This window comes from Quercus robur, chromosome 2, assembly GCF_932294415.1.
Source record: "Quercus robur chromosome 2, dhQueRobu3.1, whole genome shotgun sequence".
In the NCBI taxonomy this organism is placed as follows: domain Eukaryota; kingdom Viridiplantae; phylum Streptophyta; class Magnoliopsida; order Fagales; family Fagaceae; genus Quercus; species Quercus robur.
In genome coordinates, this window is record NC_065535.1 from 63,357,622 (window position 1) to 63,372,256 (window position 14,635).

At 32.1% G+C, this 14,635-nt stretch overlaps 1 protein-coding gene across 1 annotated transcript; it reads right to left on the bottom strand.

Moving 5' to 3' along the window:
* Positions 1-4,587: 4,587 nt before the first annotated feature.
* LOC126714422 (putative methylesterase 11, chloroplastic) lies at positions 4,588-12,057 on the bottom strand. The gene is made up of 5 exons (XM_050414558.1): positions 11,456-12,057; positions 9,886-10,122; positions 8,708-8,851; positions 7,747-7,878; positions 4,588-5,263 (listed from the first exon to the last, which is right to left on the bottom strand). The coding sequence occupies exons 1-5, from the start codon at positions 11,813-11,815 to the stop codon at positions 4,985-4,987; spliced, it is 1,152 nt and encodes a 383-aa protein (XP_050270515.1). The 5' UTR covers positions 11,816-12,057; the 3' UTR covers positions 4,588-4,984.
* Positions 12,058-14,635: the final 2,578 nt, after the last annotated feature.

Sequence of the window (14,635 nt, forward strand, 5' to 3'; positions counted from 1 at the left end):
TTATGCTAGTTGAGCGTGCATTTGGATTATTAGCTTTTTTGGTTAGCTTATTTGTTTATATATAGCTTTTTAAAGTATCACTTTTCTAAATATAATTGTACTTCTGTCAACTTTTAACAAATAAGCTCCCCCACAAAAACTAATCCAGAAGGACACTAAAAAAATTTAAATTAAATAAAAAGATTTTCTTAAATTTTTATAGAATTCTGGTTAATCAAATTAGTGTTTGTTGTTGTTGTTGTTGTTGTTTTTTTTTTTTTTTTTTTTTTTTTAACTTAACTTCTTAAAACTCAGGCAAAAAAAATTTCACCTAAGGCAAACTATATTCTAATATACTTGTGGTGCACTATAACTATATGGCGAAAGCACGCCGTATCATGTATAACACTTGTGTTAGCGCCAAAGGCCCTATAGTTGAATTGGCACCTCCCCATGCACAAAGTGCTTAGGGGCCTGGGGGAAAAGAGTTCGAGCTGCGGGTTAGCAACATATTATAATTATTTCTCAAAAAACACTTGTGTTAGCCATTTGGAGACACACTTAACTTTTATTATCTATTATATGATTTAACAGATGGTATTATAATTTATAAGGCAACAACATACAAATTTCTTATCTCTCTAAGTCTTAGGATAAAAATGGTCTGTTCTTCCATATAAACTTTTTCCACATGGACCTTTGCTCTATGTCTTAAGTTATTAACTCATTCAACTCTCAATACCCAACTTAGGGAGCTTCCTTTTGCTATATTCTAAACACATGGTTCTTAGATCTTAAATTCTTAATACCCAGTTTATATAATCAAAAAAAAAAAAACCCCAGTTTGGGAATTCTCCTTAAAAACAAAAACAACAAAAGAAGAAAGACTCCAAGTGGTCTTCAAGCAAGATTCTAAAATCTTCCCTACCAAGTTCACATAACCAATTATCAATGGAGCAAAAGAATACACATTCAAACCCACTTTTATGTAAATCACATTACGAGCTACAAAAAAATAATGCATAAATCAACAAGCATTTTACAAAATCCGAATTGTACAACAAAATTTTCATGTTCACAATAGAAATTTAGAAGAAAGACATGGATGATATCAAAATGTGGAAGAAAGAAAACAAGCAGATGAGATGAGATGAGTGAGAAAGAGAGTGATGGAAAATGGGATCTGAGATGAGAAGGGATTTGGGTTTGGGTTCCGTACCTTTCTTTTGAGGACCCAAATTTGAAGCAAAGCAAAGTGAGAGAGAGAGTGAATGAGAACCAAATGCAAAGCAAAGCTACCAAGCACATTATTGTGTATATATTTATAGGGAGATTTTAACTTTCAAATTTTTCAAAGAAAAAAAAGTATAAGAAATTGGTGGGAGAACTGGTCCAACTTGAGAGTGAGCTTTTTGTACTAATAGTTTGGGTTATTTTCGTCATTAATACTATTATACACTTTTACGCACATTTTAATTTTACTTGACAAAATGCGAGTAGTGCAGAAAAAATAATGAATCCAATAATAAGAGACAGTAAATTATTGTCTAACATGTAGAACAATTGTGACAATGTGTGTGTAAAATTGTGTGGTATTTTCATTTTCATTAAGTCTAGAGGCACATCACAATTGATAACAAATTTCACATATGTCAAAGGTGATAAATTGTTAATAATGAATAATAAAGTAGTATCAATGATGGGTCTTTATAAGAATCAATAATAATCAGCCAATTCAACTAGTGTGAAATTTATTGTGAAAACCATTGTGTCTATCATTACTCTTTCATTTTTAGCCTCAAGATTTTTATTTTGATCATTCATTTTGGATTCCATTTTTATAAGGTGCTAGAAAGAAAAAGGTGGTCTCTTACTCTTACCTCCATTTCTATTAGTAATTAGTAATTTGACCTTAGTATTAAATAAGTGACACCCATGAAGATAAGTTACTTGTGTAATATCTCACATCATCATATTATTAACTATAATAAAGTGCATAATCAAAATAAAAATTTTAACAAAAAGCTTAGGGGGTGTTTGTTATTGTTGTTTAAACAACAACTTGCAATGTTTAAACAACATTACATGTATTTCTACACATTTTTTTCACCCACACATTTTCACAAAATAACGTTACTAAAAATCACTAAACAAATAAGCCCTTAAAATTACATTAACACACCGATACACATTGAATTACATCATTTACGTATGGCTCAAACGTTGCATCGCAATAAAAAGTTATGTCAAAAATTTGTAAATAAGCGTGTCCATAGACTCCATACAAGAAACTTAAAAAAAATATAATAATAATAATAATAAGAAACTGTCCATACATCTGTTTGAATATTGCTTATTACTGAAAGCTGAAAACACTATAACAAAATAATTTTTAAATATATAAATAATACCATAGAACCCAATTTTAATTTTTTTTTATTGAATAAAGTACTTATAAATAGTGCACATATCCACTAAAAACGCACGGCAGCTGAAAACCCTTTTCACTCAATCCAAACGTTCACTAACTTAAATTCTAATCCAAATCAAAGTTTTAAAACAGCTCCAAATGTCATTATGGTTTTTGTTTTTGTTGTTTTGTTTTTTAATTACAATCGTCCTATGCTATGGCAAAATTGACATGGCCATTGTGTGAGCTGGCTTTTTGAGTCAGGTTAAAGGGTCGGCCTTAGTCGGCAAAGTCATGGGACTCACATGGTATTGACACTACTATATTTGATCTGACATTTGATGTAATTCAATCACCGACAATTAACAACCTATAAGATTTACCTGTAGTTTTTCTTAAAAAAAAAAAAAAAAAAAAAAAAAAAAAAAAAAACTTATAAGATTTACCCGTAATTTTTGATCATTTATTTCCTAAAGATGAGTCAAAAACTATAATTTTTAGGTTAAATACGTGACCAAAAAAAGAGAGAAAATTAACTTGTTTTTAAAAAAATCAATTTTGTTAATTTTTATTTTCAAAAAAAAAAAAAGAAAGTAAAAAGATTTCTACCAACCTGACACTTTAACAAATAAAATCAGATCTCTGAAATTTAAAAAGATTTCTACCAACCTGACACTTTAACAAATAAAATTAGATCTCTGAAATTTATGTGCTTTCGTAATTCTTTAATTTTGATAAGCAGTGTGTACACTAAACTCAATTTTAGGTGAAACAAACCTTAAAGTATTAAAAGAAGGAAAAAAAAAAAAACCTAAAGTATTAATTAATAAATTTATTGTGTTTATTTGGGTGGACGGTTTAAAACCCCAATTTTTTTTATTTAACAAAAGTAAAAATAAATTGATCTTAAAAATATTTTTTTAGTATAATTTTGTTAAAGAACTTATATTTCAAAAACTAAGGCTTTGTTTAGTACATGTGTTTAAACAACAGTTTTTATTTTTTTTAAAATACATATAAATAAAAAAAATTATGTAAAAATATATATAATATTATTTAAAAATTAAAAATATATATATTTAAATACAAACACAACCTAAAAATTGTGCCAACTGCCAACAAACAGACATGCACTAAAGGCAACAATATATTTTATTTATTTATTTATTATTTTAGTTAAGCCAATGACAACAGCATAATGATTGTGACCATTCATATAAAAAGAGAAAGAAAGATTGTGACCATCCAATTACTCTGACAGATGCATGATTGAGACAATTTGTACGTCAAAAAACATGTGGGAGCCTTAGAAAAATTTTGTTAGTACTTAAGCCCTATTCTCATAATTTTGTTGAAACATGATTTTGTTGAAAATGGAAGGGAATAAAAAAAAAAAAAAAAAAAAAAAAAAAAAAAAAAAAAAAAAAAAAAAAAAGGAAGAAGAAGCAAAGAAAAGGGTTCAATATTTATGATGAAGAAACTTCAGTGAGGAGGAACCCTTGTAGTGCACTTTGCTTCTACTTTTATGCTTTCTTGTTGCTGAGGCAAAGGAATACCAAAGATAATAAGTGGAGGTAGCTAAAAACTTTATCTGAAAAAGAGCTAAAACCCAAAATTTGTGTTAAAGCATCAAGAATGTGGACAAATTCACAGTTGCAATGAAGTGTGTCTGTCTGTCTGTTGGACCACTACTACACCTACTAATATCTTTGCATATAAAGCTTTGCTCCACTGCAGGAGGGTAGATCTGGTGACTGAAGCCACTGTTTGGTGTAGAATATGGGCAAAATCATTATAAAAAAAGAAGAAGAAAAGTTAATTTATGAAAAGCTGTTTCATGGGAACTAGAACATAATTATGGTTTATGGGTCACTTCAATAGAAACTAGAATTTTCCTTTTTTGGATGCTTTAAATTCAAGTTTATTTTTTACGGAATGGTCTATTTCCACTTCTGTGTGTAATATGTTTGAGCTTAGCAAATGTTTTATCTACTGTGTTTTTAGCTGGGTTAGAAGAGATGTTAATTGTGTTGTCATGTCCTTGCTAAATATTTCATAAAGCTTACAAATTGGTCGGTTTCGATGCCATTGTTCAGTTCCCCACCCCTCACCTTTTTTTTTAAATTTTTTTTTAAAAAAAAAAAATACCCCTAATAGATATGTCTTTATGTTGACTTTTAGATACACTAGATCCAATCAACCATTCAAAAAGACCATGAGATATATTTGACCAACATATACAAAAAGAATGCACCAAAATGGCAGTGGTGGTGTCCAATCTCCAGGGTTTGAACCCCCTCCCCCAAAATTTACCTAAAAATGAATTCACCGAAATGGTAGAAAAACTACCTCAAAACATGTTGAATTTTTAGTACCATACATATGAACATATCTTGCTTGGGAAGAAACTCAGGAAAAAAAAAAAAAGTGAAGCGCTAGATAAAATTATTTCAATGCTACGAGCATTTACATTACTCGTAACCCTGTTATAATGCAAGTGCATACATTACTGAATCCAGTAGTTTGACTATATCATGTCAGTGGAGCTTTAGCATGAAGAAACCTGTGGACACCATCTACCTACAAGACTGATTTTTAAGTTGAGGGGATCTTTGAGATCTCTACCAATAACTTGTGTAGTGCTTGAGGCTTTGAGAAGAACGGCGAGTGATCAGCGCCTTTTACCCGAAAGATCCGTTCGGGGGGGCTTGAGTTTATCATGCTCTCTTGGAGAGTGCTGGATATTGCATTGTCTTCTGGAGTCTCAATATAAAACCGCCTCACAGATCCATATTTCATGTCAGTAAGAGAGAGCTTCTCCAAAACTGGTGCAAAGGGTATTGGCCTCATTGAAACAGATGCCAAAGCAACATCCTAGAATGGTAGAAGCAGAATGCGATCATCAAGAATAGTAGAAACAGAAAGGAAAAAGTTTTAAAAGAAGGGAAATGACACTATAGTCTCTCTCTTACACACACACACAAAAGAGAGATGTAACACCAGAATTTACGAACCAAATGAGTGTTTGCAACTTCTATTAGAATGGCTTCTATGTGCTACTCAATTGTGTCCTTTATTTGTAAACCCAAATAAAAAATAAAGGACAATGCAAGCAGTGCACTCCAAAATAAAATTGTTTTTTCGTTCCCTTGGAAAAAAAAAAGAAAAAGCCACTTCATGCTGACATTTAATTTCACTTCCACATAAAGAGATGGGCCTTGCAAACTTCCCTAATATGAACAACTGCACATCCCAAAAAATTCAAATCTACACAGTTGACCAGAAAAATAGTAATGCAGACTTTTGTGGAATGAGTGTTGCTTCACCGTTGAACGCAAATCAAATTAGCATGGCAAGCAATAGCAGCCACTTTCATACTTCCCAGAAATTTCTTCCCAACACAGAACCTTATGAAACATCCATTTCAAAATCACTGAAACTATAAAACATTTAGCCAATTGCAGAGTGTTCCACTAATCCTTGAAAAAAGAAATCTTCATCATGTTTTATGATTATTCAATTGCTTCAATGTGCACACCACCACATACAAATATCAGTCATTGCAAAGACACAGTCAAGAGTCAAGACATATTAACTTGGAGCTTCATGTCTCTTTATAATCGTCAATTATACAATTTAGTAAGAAATGAGAAATTTTTCTTTGAATAAGTAATGCACCTGGTGAATCTTGAATCCATGAACTCACCCTTTACCTTGCTCTTAGAAAGGGGGTGTTGGGTATACAAGTGTGAATGGAAGTCCCACGTGCAGTGTATGGAACTTGAGATAAGTGATATCTCAATATGTTATATTAAGGCCTCAATTGAAGTCTCCCCATGGTGTAATTTCCACAACAAGTGCTATCACAACTTCCGTTGTCATAAAAAGTGGTACGAGAGTTGACGGTGGCAGAGTAGCAAAGTGGTCCCTTTTGCAATTGAAGCAAGGGTAGAGTGTGTGCTTAGAGGCTGGACAAGTGAGCATTGCACAATACAATCCCACAAAATCCTATACAAATGAACTTGGATAAAGACCCACAAAAATAAGAATGATGCAACACAAGACTAACGGTGGCAAGGTGATGTGAATGTATGGGGATCCTATGGATGAGTGTGTGGGACTGAGTACTAACACATGGTTCTTTGGTCCTTTGGATGGCATATGGTTCCCATGGGTGAAACATGGTGAAGGAAGAAAGCCCATGGGGCAAATGCAAGCCTATTAAGCCCTATATAAATGATCTTCGAAAAAGGACCAGAACCCATAGGTCTAAGGTCTCAATTGAAGTCTTAAGGTCTTATCTTTCCAAGATCGTTTGTATGTTATAAGGTGGTGCCTTTGTATGTTATATTGAGGTCTCAATTGAAGTCTCCCAAAGGCCTTATCTTCCTAACAAGTGGTATCAGAGCTGACAATGATGTGCAACAAGGTAGCTAGCTCATCAAGATCCCCTTCTATTTGGTTTAGAAATTCTTAATTTCTTTTTTGTTACTATGAAGAGTCTTAGCCTTTCTAGGATAAGGTTCCTAATTCTTCTTGGAATTTTTTTGGCAATAGCCTATAAAAAAGGTTTCATTTGTTTTATAAAGATAAAAATTGAGAAATTTAAAATTAACAAAACTCCAACAACTTATTTTAAGCTTTGAGGGTTAGATTGCCTTCTCCTTTCTAAGTGTGATCTTTTATTCTCCTTCCCAAGTATGATTGTCTATGGTTTATCTTTCTTTGTTTCTCATTCTATTCATTATTTTAATACCAAGAATCCCTCAAATTAATTCAAGATCCAATATTTCTACTACTTAACCTTCCTAAACCCTTAAACATCAAACCCTATTCAACATCCCTAACAATCTCATCAAGAACCCTAATTTAATTCTGAATTCCTAAAGATCCTATGTCAAAATTGTTATAAGAGCCCATTAGGGCTTTCAATTGAAATCTCCCTAAAGTGTAATCTCCCCAACACAAAGTGGTGCGATTTGAGCTTTAACTCACTGGCAGTAGGGCAAAATAAGTTAGCAAGTCCTTTCATCACCAATGTCATGGAGATAACCTGTTTAGAGCTACAACCTACAATGTTCAAATGTTCACAGATAGATATTCTTAAATCTTAACTGTGAAGAATCAGTCAAGACAATACCCAGGTACCAACACCGTCAGCATGCAGGTTCACCTTCATCCTTCTCCACAAGTACATATGGGTTTATGTCTGCAAATCTATTTTCCTAACAAGCTATGCAGTAACACAGTCTTCCAACTTTGCGATCATGTATAACTACTTCAATTTACAAAGGAATCGAATCACCTCATCAAAGAATAAACATTCAATATAATTTTATATTAAAAGTAAATTATACCTTGGCAGGACTTTGGTTGAATAACAAATCCCTCAACGATGACTTATCTAGATCAATAGCTGTTGGAGGGTGATCATTCCCATTTGCGTATAAAAATTTCTGAGCCTGTCTCATTAGATCATTTGATCCTGCCTGCAATAGATTTAATTTATTAATCAATGTCAACACAGAGAATGTATATATCTAAACTTTTTTCTTCGAAAATAACAACAATATATCCCTTCTTTTTTTAGATGAACTTATCATAAGAGGAATGCAATGGTCAGACATTGGTTGAAATTTCTTAGAAAATGCATCTTATGAATCACCAAGGCTCATCGTCATGGTGTCAGGCTTATAAGGCATGCACCATGCTCAAAGCCTAGAACTACTTCTCAACTTAATATTTTATTCATGGCCTCGAGTCAAGCTAGCGTGTAATTTCATTCCATGAGGATTTTGAGTAATATCTCAAAGCAAAAGCAAGTTCTCTTTTTCTCTTTTTTAATCTTCCTTCTCTCTCTCTCTCTTTTTTGTTTTGGGGGGGCCTCTTAATACTTTATAAAAATAAATATGAAAATGATAGCTAAACTACACATTACAGAAAGCATTCAGCATCATTAAAGGCCATGACAGGTAACTCATTTGTGGAGGCACAATGCCAGTTCCAAACCGAGAGGTTTAAGTTATGCAAGGAAATCTTGAGAATCAGTTCAACCCAAAAGTATTCCTAATTACTGTAACTGTATAATGTAATAAAATTCATCAAAAAAGGAAAATGCTTATTTCTTTTCTTTTTTTTTTTTTTTTTTTTGGGGGGGGGGGGGGGGGGGGGTGGGGGGTGGGTGTGGGGGGGGAGGGGGTGGATGTTTCACTAAAAGAAAGCAAACTTCATTTAAAGAAAGTATCAAATTGCGAAATTCATCATTTAAAGAAAGTAAACAATTAATGAAATTCAGTTATACTAGAATGAAGGGAAAACCTGTTTAGTGAACATATCAAGAGTGCTTTGTCCATTAGTCAACATAGCCGCAGCAACAAAAATAGCCTTTGAAATTTTGGAAGGAAAACTTTCCATTGCATGTGATATACATGTACCACCAAAATCATGTCCCACCAAGATCACCTATATAAAATTTCAAAAACAAAAAGAGAAAAGAGAAAATGTAAGAGATCTATTCAAGAAGAGGAAATGTTCTGACAATTTAAGTACCAATTCAGATTCAAACATCAAATAACACAAATGTAAACCAAAAGCTATAAGTAGAAGGGTAAAACTTTGGTACAACTTTATAGGTGTTGTAGCTTAGGTTCTCCAATTAAATTCAACCATATGGTTGCATTGACCATTGAAACACATGGTTGAATTTAATAGTCTTTGGAAAATATAACATTTTTTTTACTGCATTCGTCAATACAAACATGTGGTTGAATTCAATTGGGGAACCTAAGATACAACACCTAAAGAATTGTATATAAGTTTTACCCTAAGCGGAAATAGCAAACAACTAGCAACAGCAATTCAACAGCAGAATTCACTATTCTAGATGACTAATATAGATTGAGTACAACCATTAAAAGCTTTTTAATTACTGCTTTCCAAATTAGCAGTGTGACACATAACCTCCTTTTCAAATGTAGTTAATATCATTTTATATGCTAAAAGTGTGACCATGATTCCTATTTCCATTAAGAATTTTGAACTCAACAACCCAACAGCAAGTTCGAATTCTTATAAGAAGAGCAAGCTGGATTAATTCTGTTCATCACTCTCTCTTTCTATCTCATTTTTTTCTGCATTAGGTAGTTTTGCTCATCTCATGAATCCCCAGAAAGGCAAAGCCTTCAAATTTTTTAAAAATGGCAGAGATCTTGCTAGCAGGAGCGGGAAAGCACCTCATGTTATTCTTTTCAAAGAGAACATCAAAAAGATGAGAAGTAAATGCCCTAGTTATTATAATTTTGAGCAACTCTAATGTGTAAGAAGAAACACATCATGGTGATTAGCAGTTAAATCTTGTTTTCATTAATTCTATTTGAAGTTGGTAGTAAACTGTTCATGGTAACAGCAATACCTCTCTCCCCCTAAGAAAAAAGTAGTGACGGTGAACACATAAAAATTTAAATAAATAGAATAAGCTAATATCAATAGAAAAGAACCTTCTCATCCTCAGCAAGTTTTTCAAGAAAATCATTAAGTGGCTTCACATATTGAGAAAGACTCATAATGCTGTTTGTGTCAAATGTATGAATCCCAGAACCGGTTAAGTCTATGGCAGACACTTTGAAACCACCTTCTTCTAGAAGTGCTATAGTTTTATACCAACACCACGCACCAAAGCCGCCTCCATGGATAAGGACAAAATGGCTGGTTTCTAGATCATCAAGCTTTATATCCTGTCAAACAGAAATATTTGGGAATCATAAGCAAGTCAAAATGATAAGAGGTGAAAAGCATAACAAGAATTTGAAACTTAAGACACCATACTTTATTCCAAACAGTTTGTTCACACCACCCTTATGTATAAAGATTTGTCATGTCTAAAGTTGTAACTATTTTAGATTAACTGACCAGTCATGATTTACGTTTTGCATAGAACAAAGAGAAACCATTCCAATGTTTAGCCATTCGTTGCCTATAATTTTATTGGTTCCTGCAATTACCCTTGCATCACAAATTTAGTATAAGAGTGATAGCAGTTCAGGTCATGTAACCAATTTTAGGATGCAGACCAAAAATACATCCTTAGCCACTATAGAAAGGAGTGGACATACGCAATGGTTCTTTTAAGAGTTTTGAAGAAAGAGACTAGGGCTGTCCCAAGTGGTGCACATTAGATAGCAAAGAGAATTAGAGACGTAGATTCTGCACCAAAGTGTCATGACCTGCATTTTTTTTGTTCAGAGTCCTCTTCAATGAACTTTAATTCGTTAAACGAGAATCCAATAGATGAAAACTATAGAGAATTGCATGCCCCCACTAATATATTCAAATGCGGGCTTAAACAAGAGCATCTCATACAGGGACCATCAAGAATATACTCAGAATAGTCAATTCATGTTCCAAAAGTCTTAATATCTATATACATAAGAAAATACATCAACTGAGGACCCCTTCTCCCAATTCACATTGTAATCACTAATCAATCAACCATTAAGATAGCAAAAGCAACACAGCGCATACCAATGCTCACACACACAAAACAAAGCAAACAATATCGAAGCTAATTGAAGGCCATCAAGCATTTATTATTATATTTCCCTTTCCACACCCCCACCCACCACACACACACACACACAAAAAAAAAAAAAAAAAAAAAAAAAAAAAAATCCGAAGTCTTAAACATCATTTCAGCATCACAACCATACAATTCCAAAATTTCCATATCCAACACCTCCACTGCAAGAAAACCCAAAAACCCATTAAAAAAAATTTAAAAAAAATAAAAAGAAAGAAAGAGAAATCCAGAAACAGAACCGTCAAAACTCTAACAAAACCAACCAATTCAACAACTTTCAACTAAAAAAAAACCCCCCAGATAGACAAACCTGATTACCAAGCTGGTAAGACCTTCAAGTATTCATTATTTAATTACCATTCCAAAAAAAAAAAAAAAAACACATATTACACTCGATGAACAATCCAAACTCTAACAAAACCATCCAATTCAACAACTTTCAACCAAAAGAAAAAAGAAAAAAACCCAGAAAGGCAGAGACCAAGGCAAACCTGATTAACAAGCTGCTGAGGCTGGAGAAGAGGGTCGGTGAGGGAGCGAGCTCTGGAGCTAGAACTCCGTGGCAGCTGATTCTTCTTAGAGTTGGGGTACCTAAGCGAAGCAGAGCGATCGAAAGGCAGAGAGCCGTTGTGCTGTTGTTGTAAAATGATGGTGGCGGCAGCAGCAAGAGCTTGTTCTTGAATCAAAGCATCATCAACGAATTTGTCTTTACGCGATGATCGAATTCGAGTCCACCTGTTGCTTGAATTGGAAGACAGTGTTGCTGCTGTGTTGTTTGCATTGGCAAGTCTCTTTGTGGCTTTTCTTTTGTTCACTGGCTTGGGAGCCAGACAGCCACACAGGTTGCCCATTGAAGCAGCTGCATGTAAAAGTAGAACAGAACAGAACAAAACAAAACACAGAGACAAAGAATATGAAGAAGAAGGGAAAGAGGTTTTGAATATATTGGTTGGCAAAGTTCAGGAACACATTGAGGAAGGAAGGTCACAGGAAGGAACTGAACAGAGAGAGAGAGAGAGAGAGAGAGAGAGAGAGTGGGGTTGGAGTCTTGGAGAGAAGGACGGCTTTGGGGACTTTTGATTTGAGAGTTAAAGCTTTATATATAGTGCATAGTGTCCCCTGATCACAATGGTGTTCTCTTGCTTTTGCTGTGTAGAGAATACTGTGTCAACTTACCCAAATTTACTTTGGAAATGTACTATTCACAGAGTGTTTGTGCGTGCGTGCGTGCGTGTTTTATATATATATATATATATATATAGAAATGAATAGGGACAGTGTATTTTGATAAATTTATTTTTATTTGGGTTTATAGTACTTCAAAGATAATTTTTTTTTTTTTTTTTTTTTAAATGAAGGAAAAAGTTAACAAATATCCTAAGGATTAGTTTAAGAAATATATTTAGAAACTTTTTATAGGAAAAGAAAAAAAAAAACTGATTTTTTAACACACTTTTTATATTTTTCATAAAAGTTGTATCAACAATTTTTAAAAATAATCCATTGATAAATATCTTAAAGACACTCATTAACCAAACTCAAAAATAAATTTTGTTTTTTTGATACTTTGATAGTTAGGGGAGAGAGATTTAAATTTTGAATATTTTCATTAAAAACACCAATAAGTGTAAGTTAAACTATAAGATTATTTACAAATAAGTTTATGGTTGCACTTAAGTTGACAATATACTTGCTTAAGCATTTATATCAACTTGTGCAAAAATTTTCATTTATTTATACTATCTATAAGAGAATTCATCTCTTTAAATTGGACTTTTATATGGTTTAAAAATACCCTCATTAATGAAGGGTAACTTATTTTAAAAATATGGTCATAATTGTTAAACAAATAATCAATCTATCTATACTTTCTACTACACCTATAGCTATTATCTTTTTGAATTCAAAAATATAACTCCTAAAATTTAGGTTTTTTTCCCTTCACATTCATCTTTTTATTCTCTAATATTTAGCCATTTTTTTTATATTCATTTTCATCCGAATAAAACACCTCCAGTTTTTTTAAAACAAAAAACTAAGAGAACTTTTAAAATTTACTCTTCTTTCCCCTCACGCTCATCTTATTTTTTCTACCCAATTTTTTTTATATATATCACTACATCACTTTCAAACACACGTTCAAAAAAAAATTACAGTTACTACTTAAAAAATTTTAGACAAAAAAAAATATAGAAGAACTTCTGAGTACACGCAAGGCTATTTTAGTATTAGAACTTATTTTTTCTATTTTACCTAACCACTTTTGAAAAACACCTATATCGAATTATCTATTTTTTAATATATTTTATTAAAATATTAAATATTCTTATTTTTTTAAGTGTTTCTCTCTCTTCACACCTCACAACCATCACCCATGCTCTTCCCTCACTCTCGAGATACATATAGATATAGTAATAAAAAATTAAAATGCAAATAAATTGTACTAGTATAAATTTTTATGGTTGCTGTAAATTTGGATGAGTTTTGCACAATTTTATATAAGATGATGTGGGTGACTTTTAGGGTTGATTGGACAAAATTTTGACCTTAATCTATTTTCCATAATCTGATGCAAGTGTGGACTTGAGTTCATGAATTTTTACTTCTTCATTTTTCTTTATTGAAATATATTTGAGGGAAAATTTTACATTATACTAGTTCTCGTGCAATTTCCTATTCTTCTAAATTTATTAGTGGTATCATGGATTTTAGACTTCTTGGGTTGGCTCCATGATTGATTATCTTAGTATCATTTTCTTTTGGATTCCTTTTAATGATATTTCCTATAAAGATATATGTTACCTACTACCGATACACGTTTTTAATAATAACTTTACATTTTTTTAAGGATTTCCTATAAAGATACATATAGGGATTGATTTTTATATGATTTTTTTTACTATTTAATAACGTTAATGTTTATTCTTTTCCTTTTGTTTTTTCATTCATAGTTTATAATTGGCCAATCTGATTTTGAGCATACTCTTGTGACTATGAGGAAACAAGCAACTACAAGCATAGTAAATATTTTGTATGATATCTATGTAATATATACCCTTATCTTTTTCGTGAATCATACAATATATACCATTTTTTTATATATAAATAATTTGATAGTTAAAACAAGCTGAATACAAATTTGTTGTCCTACTTTTTGTATTCTATTTTATAATCAATTATAATATACTATGAGTTTGATTTTTTTTTTTTTTCTATTTTAAACATTGGTTATTTTATAAAAAAAAAAGGTCGAATAAATATATGACAAGTTGTGATTGATGTAACATAAAGTAAAACACAAGGGCCAAAGAATTTGTGTTGAGAGGATAATTTATAATAAGTGAGGGGTTTTAATTATTTAAAATTTGAATATCTCAATTAAATACATTAAAAAATAGGAACAAGTTAAACTACAAGAATTTGCTTATGATTAATTTGATAGATGAGTTGCATTACTAATGTCACGGATTTTTAGAAAGTGAAGCATGACACAAGTCACACAACCATAGAAATGTGAAATGTCACTAGCCAACTGCTGCAGCTAGCTTCCAAATATTGCTGTAGGCATATATTTATATTTCATTAATTAAGCCCCTTTTTTTCCCTACTGTGTCTGTCCGTGTGTGTTAACATTAAAAACACGTGAAGAGAGATTTTTTCAAAAATGTAAT

Coding starts and splice junctions, on each gene's coding strand:
- LOC126714422 (XM_050414558.1), bottom strand. CDS start 11,815: ATGGGCAACCTGTGTGGCTGTCTGGCTCCCAAGCCAGTGAACAAAAGA. Junction 8,852..9,885: donor AACTTGCTGAGGATGAGAAG/GTTCTTTTCTAT, acceptor AATTTTATATAG/GTGATCTTGGTGGGACATGA. Junction 5,264..7,746: donor TCAACCAAAGTCCTGCCAAG/GTATAATTTACT, acceptor CTACCATTCTAG/GATGTTGCTTTGGCATCTGT.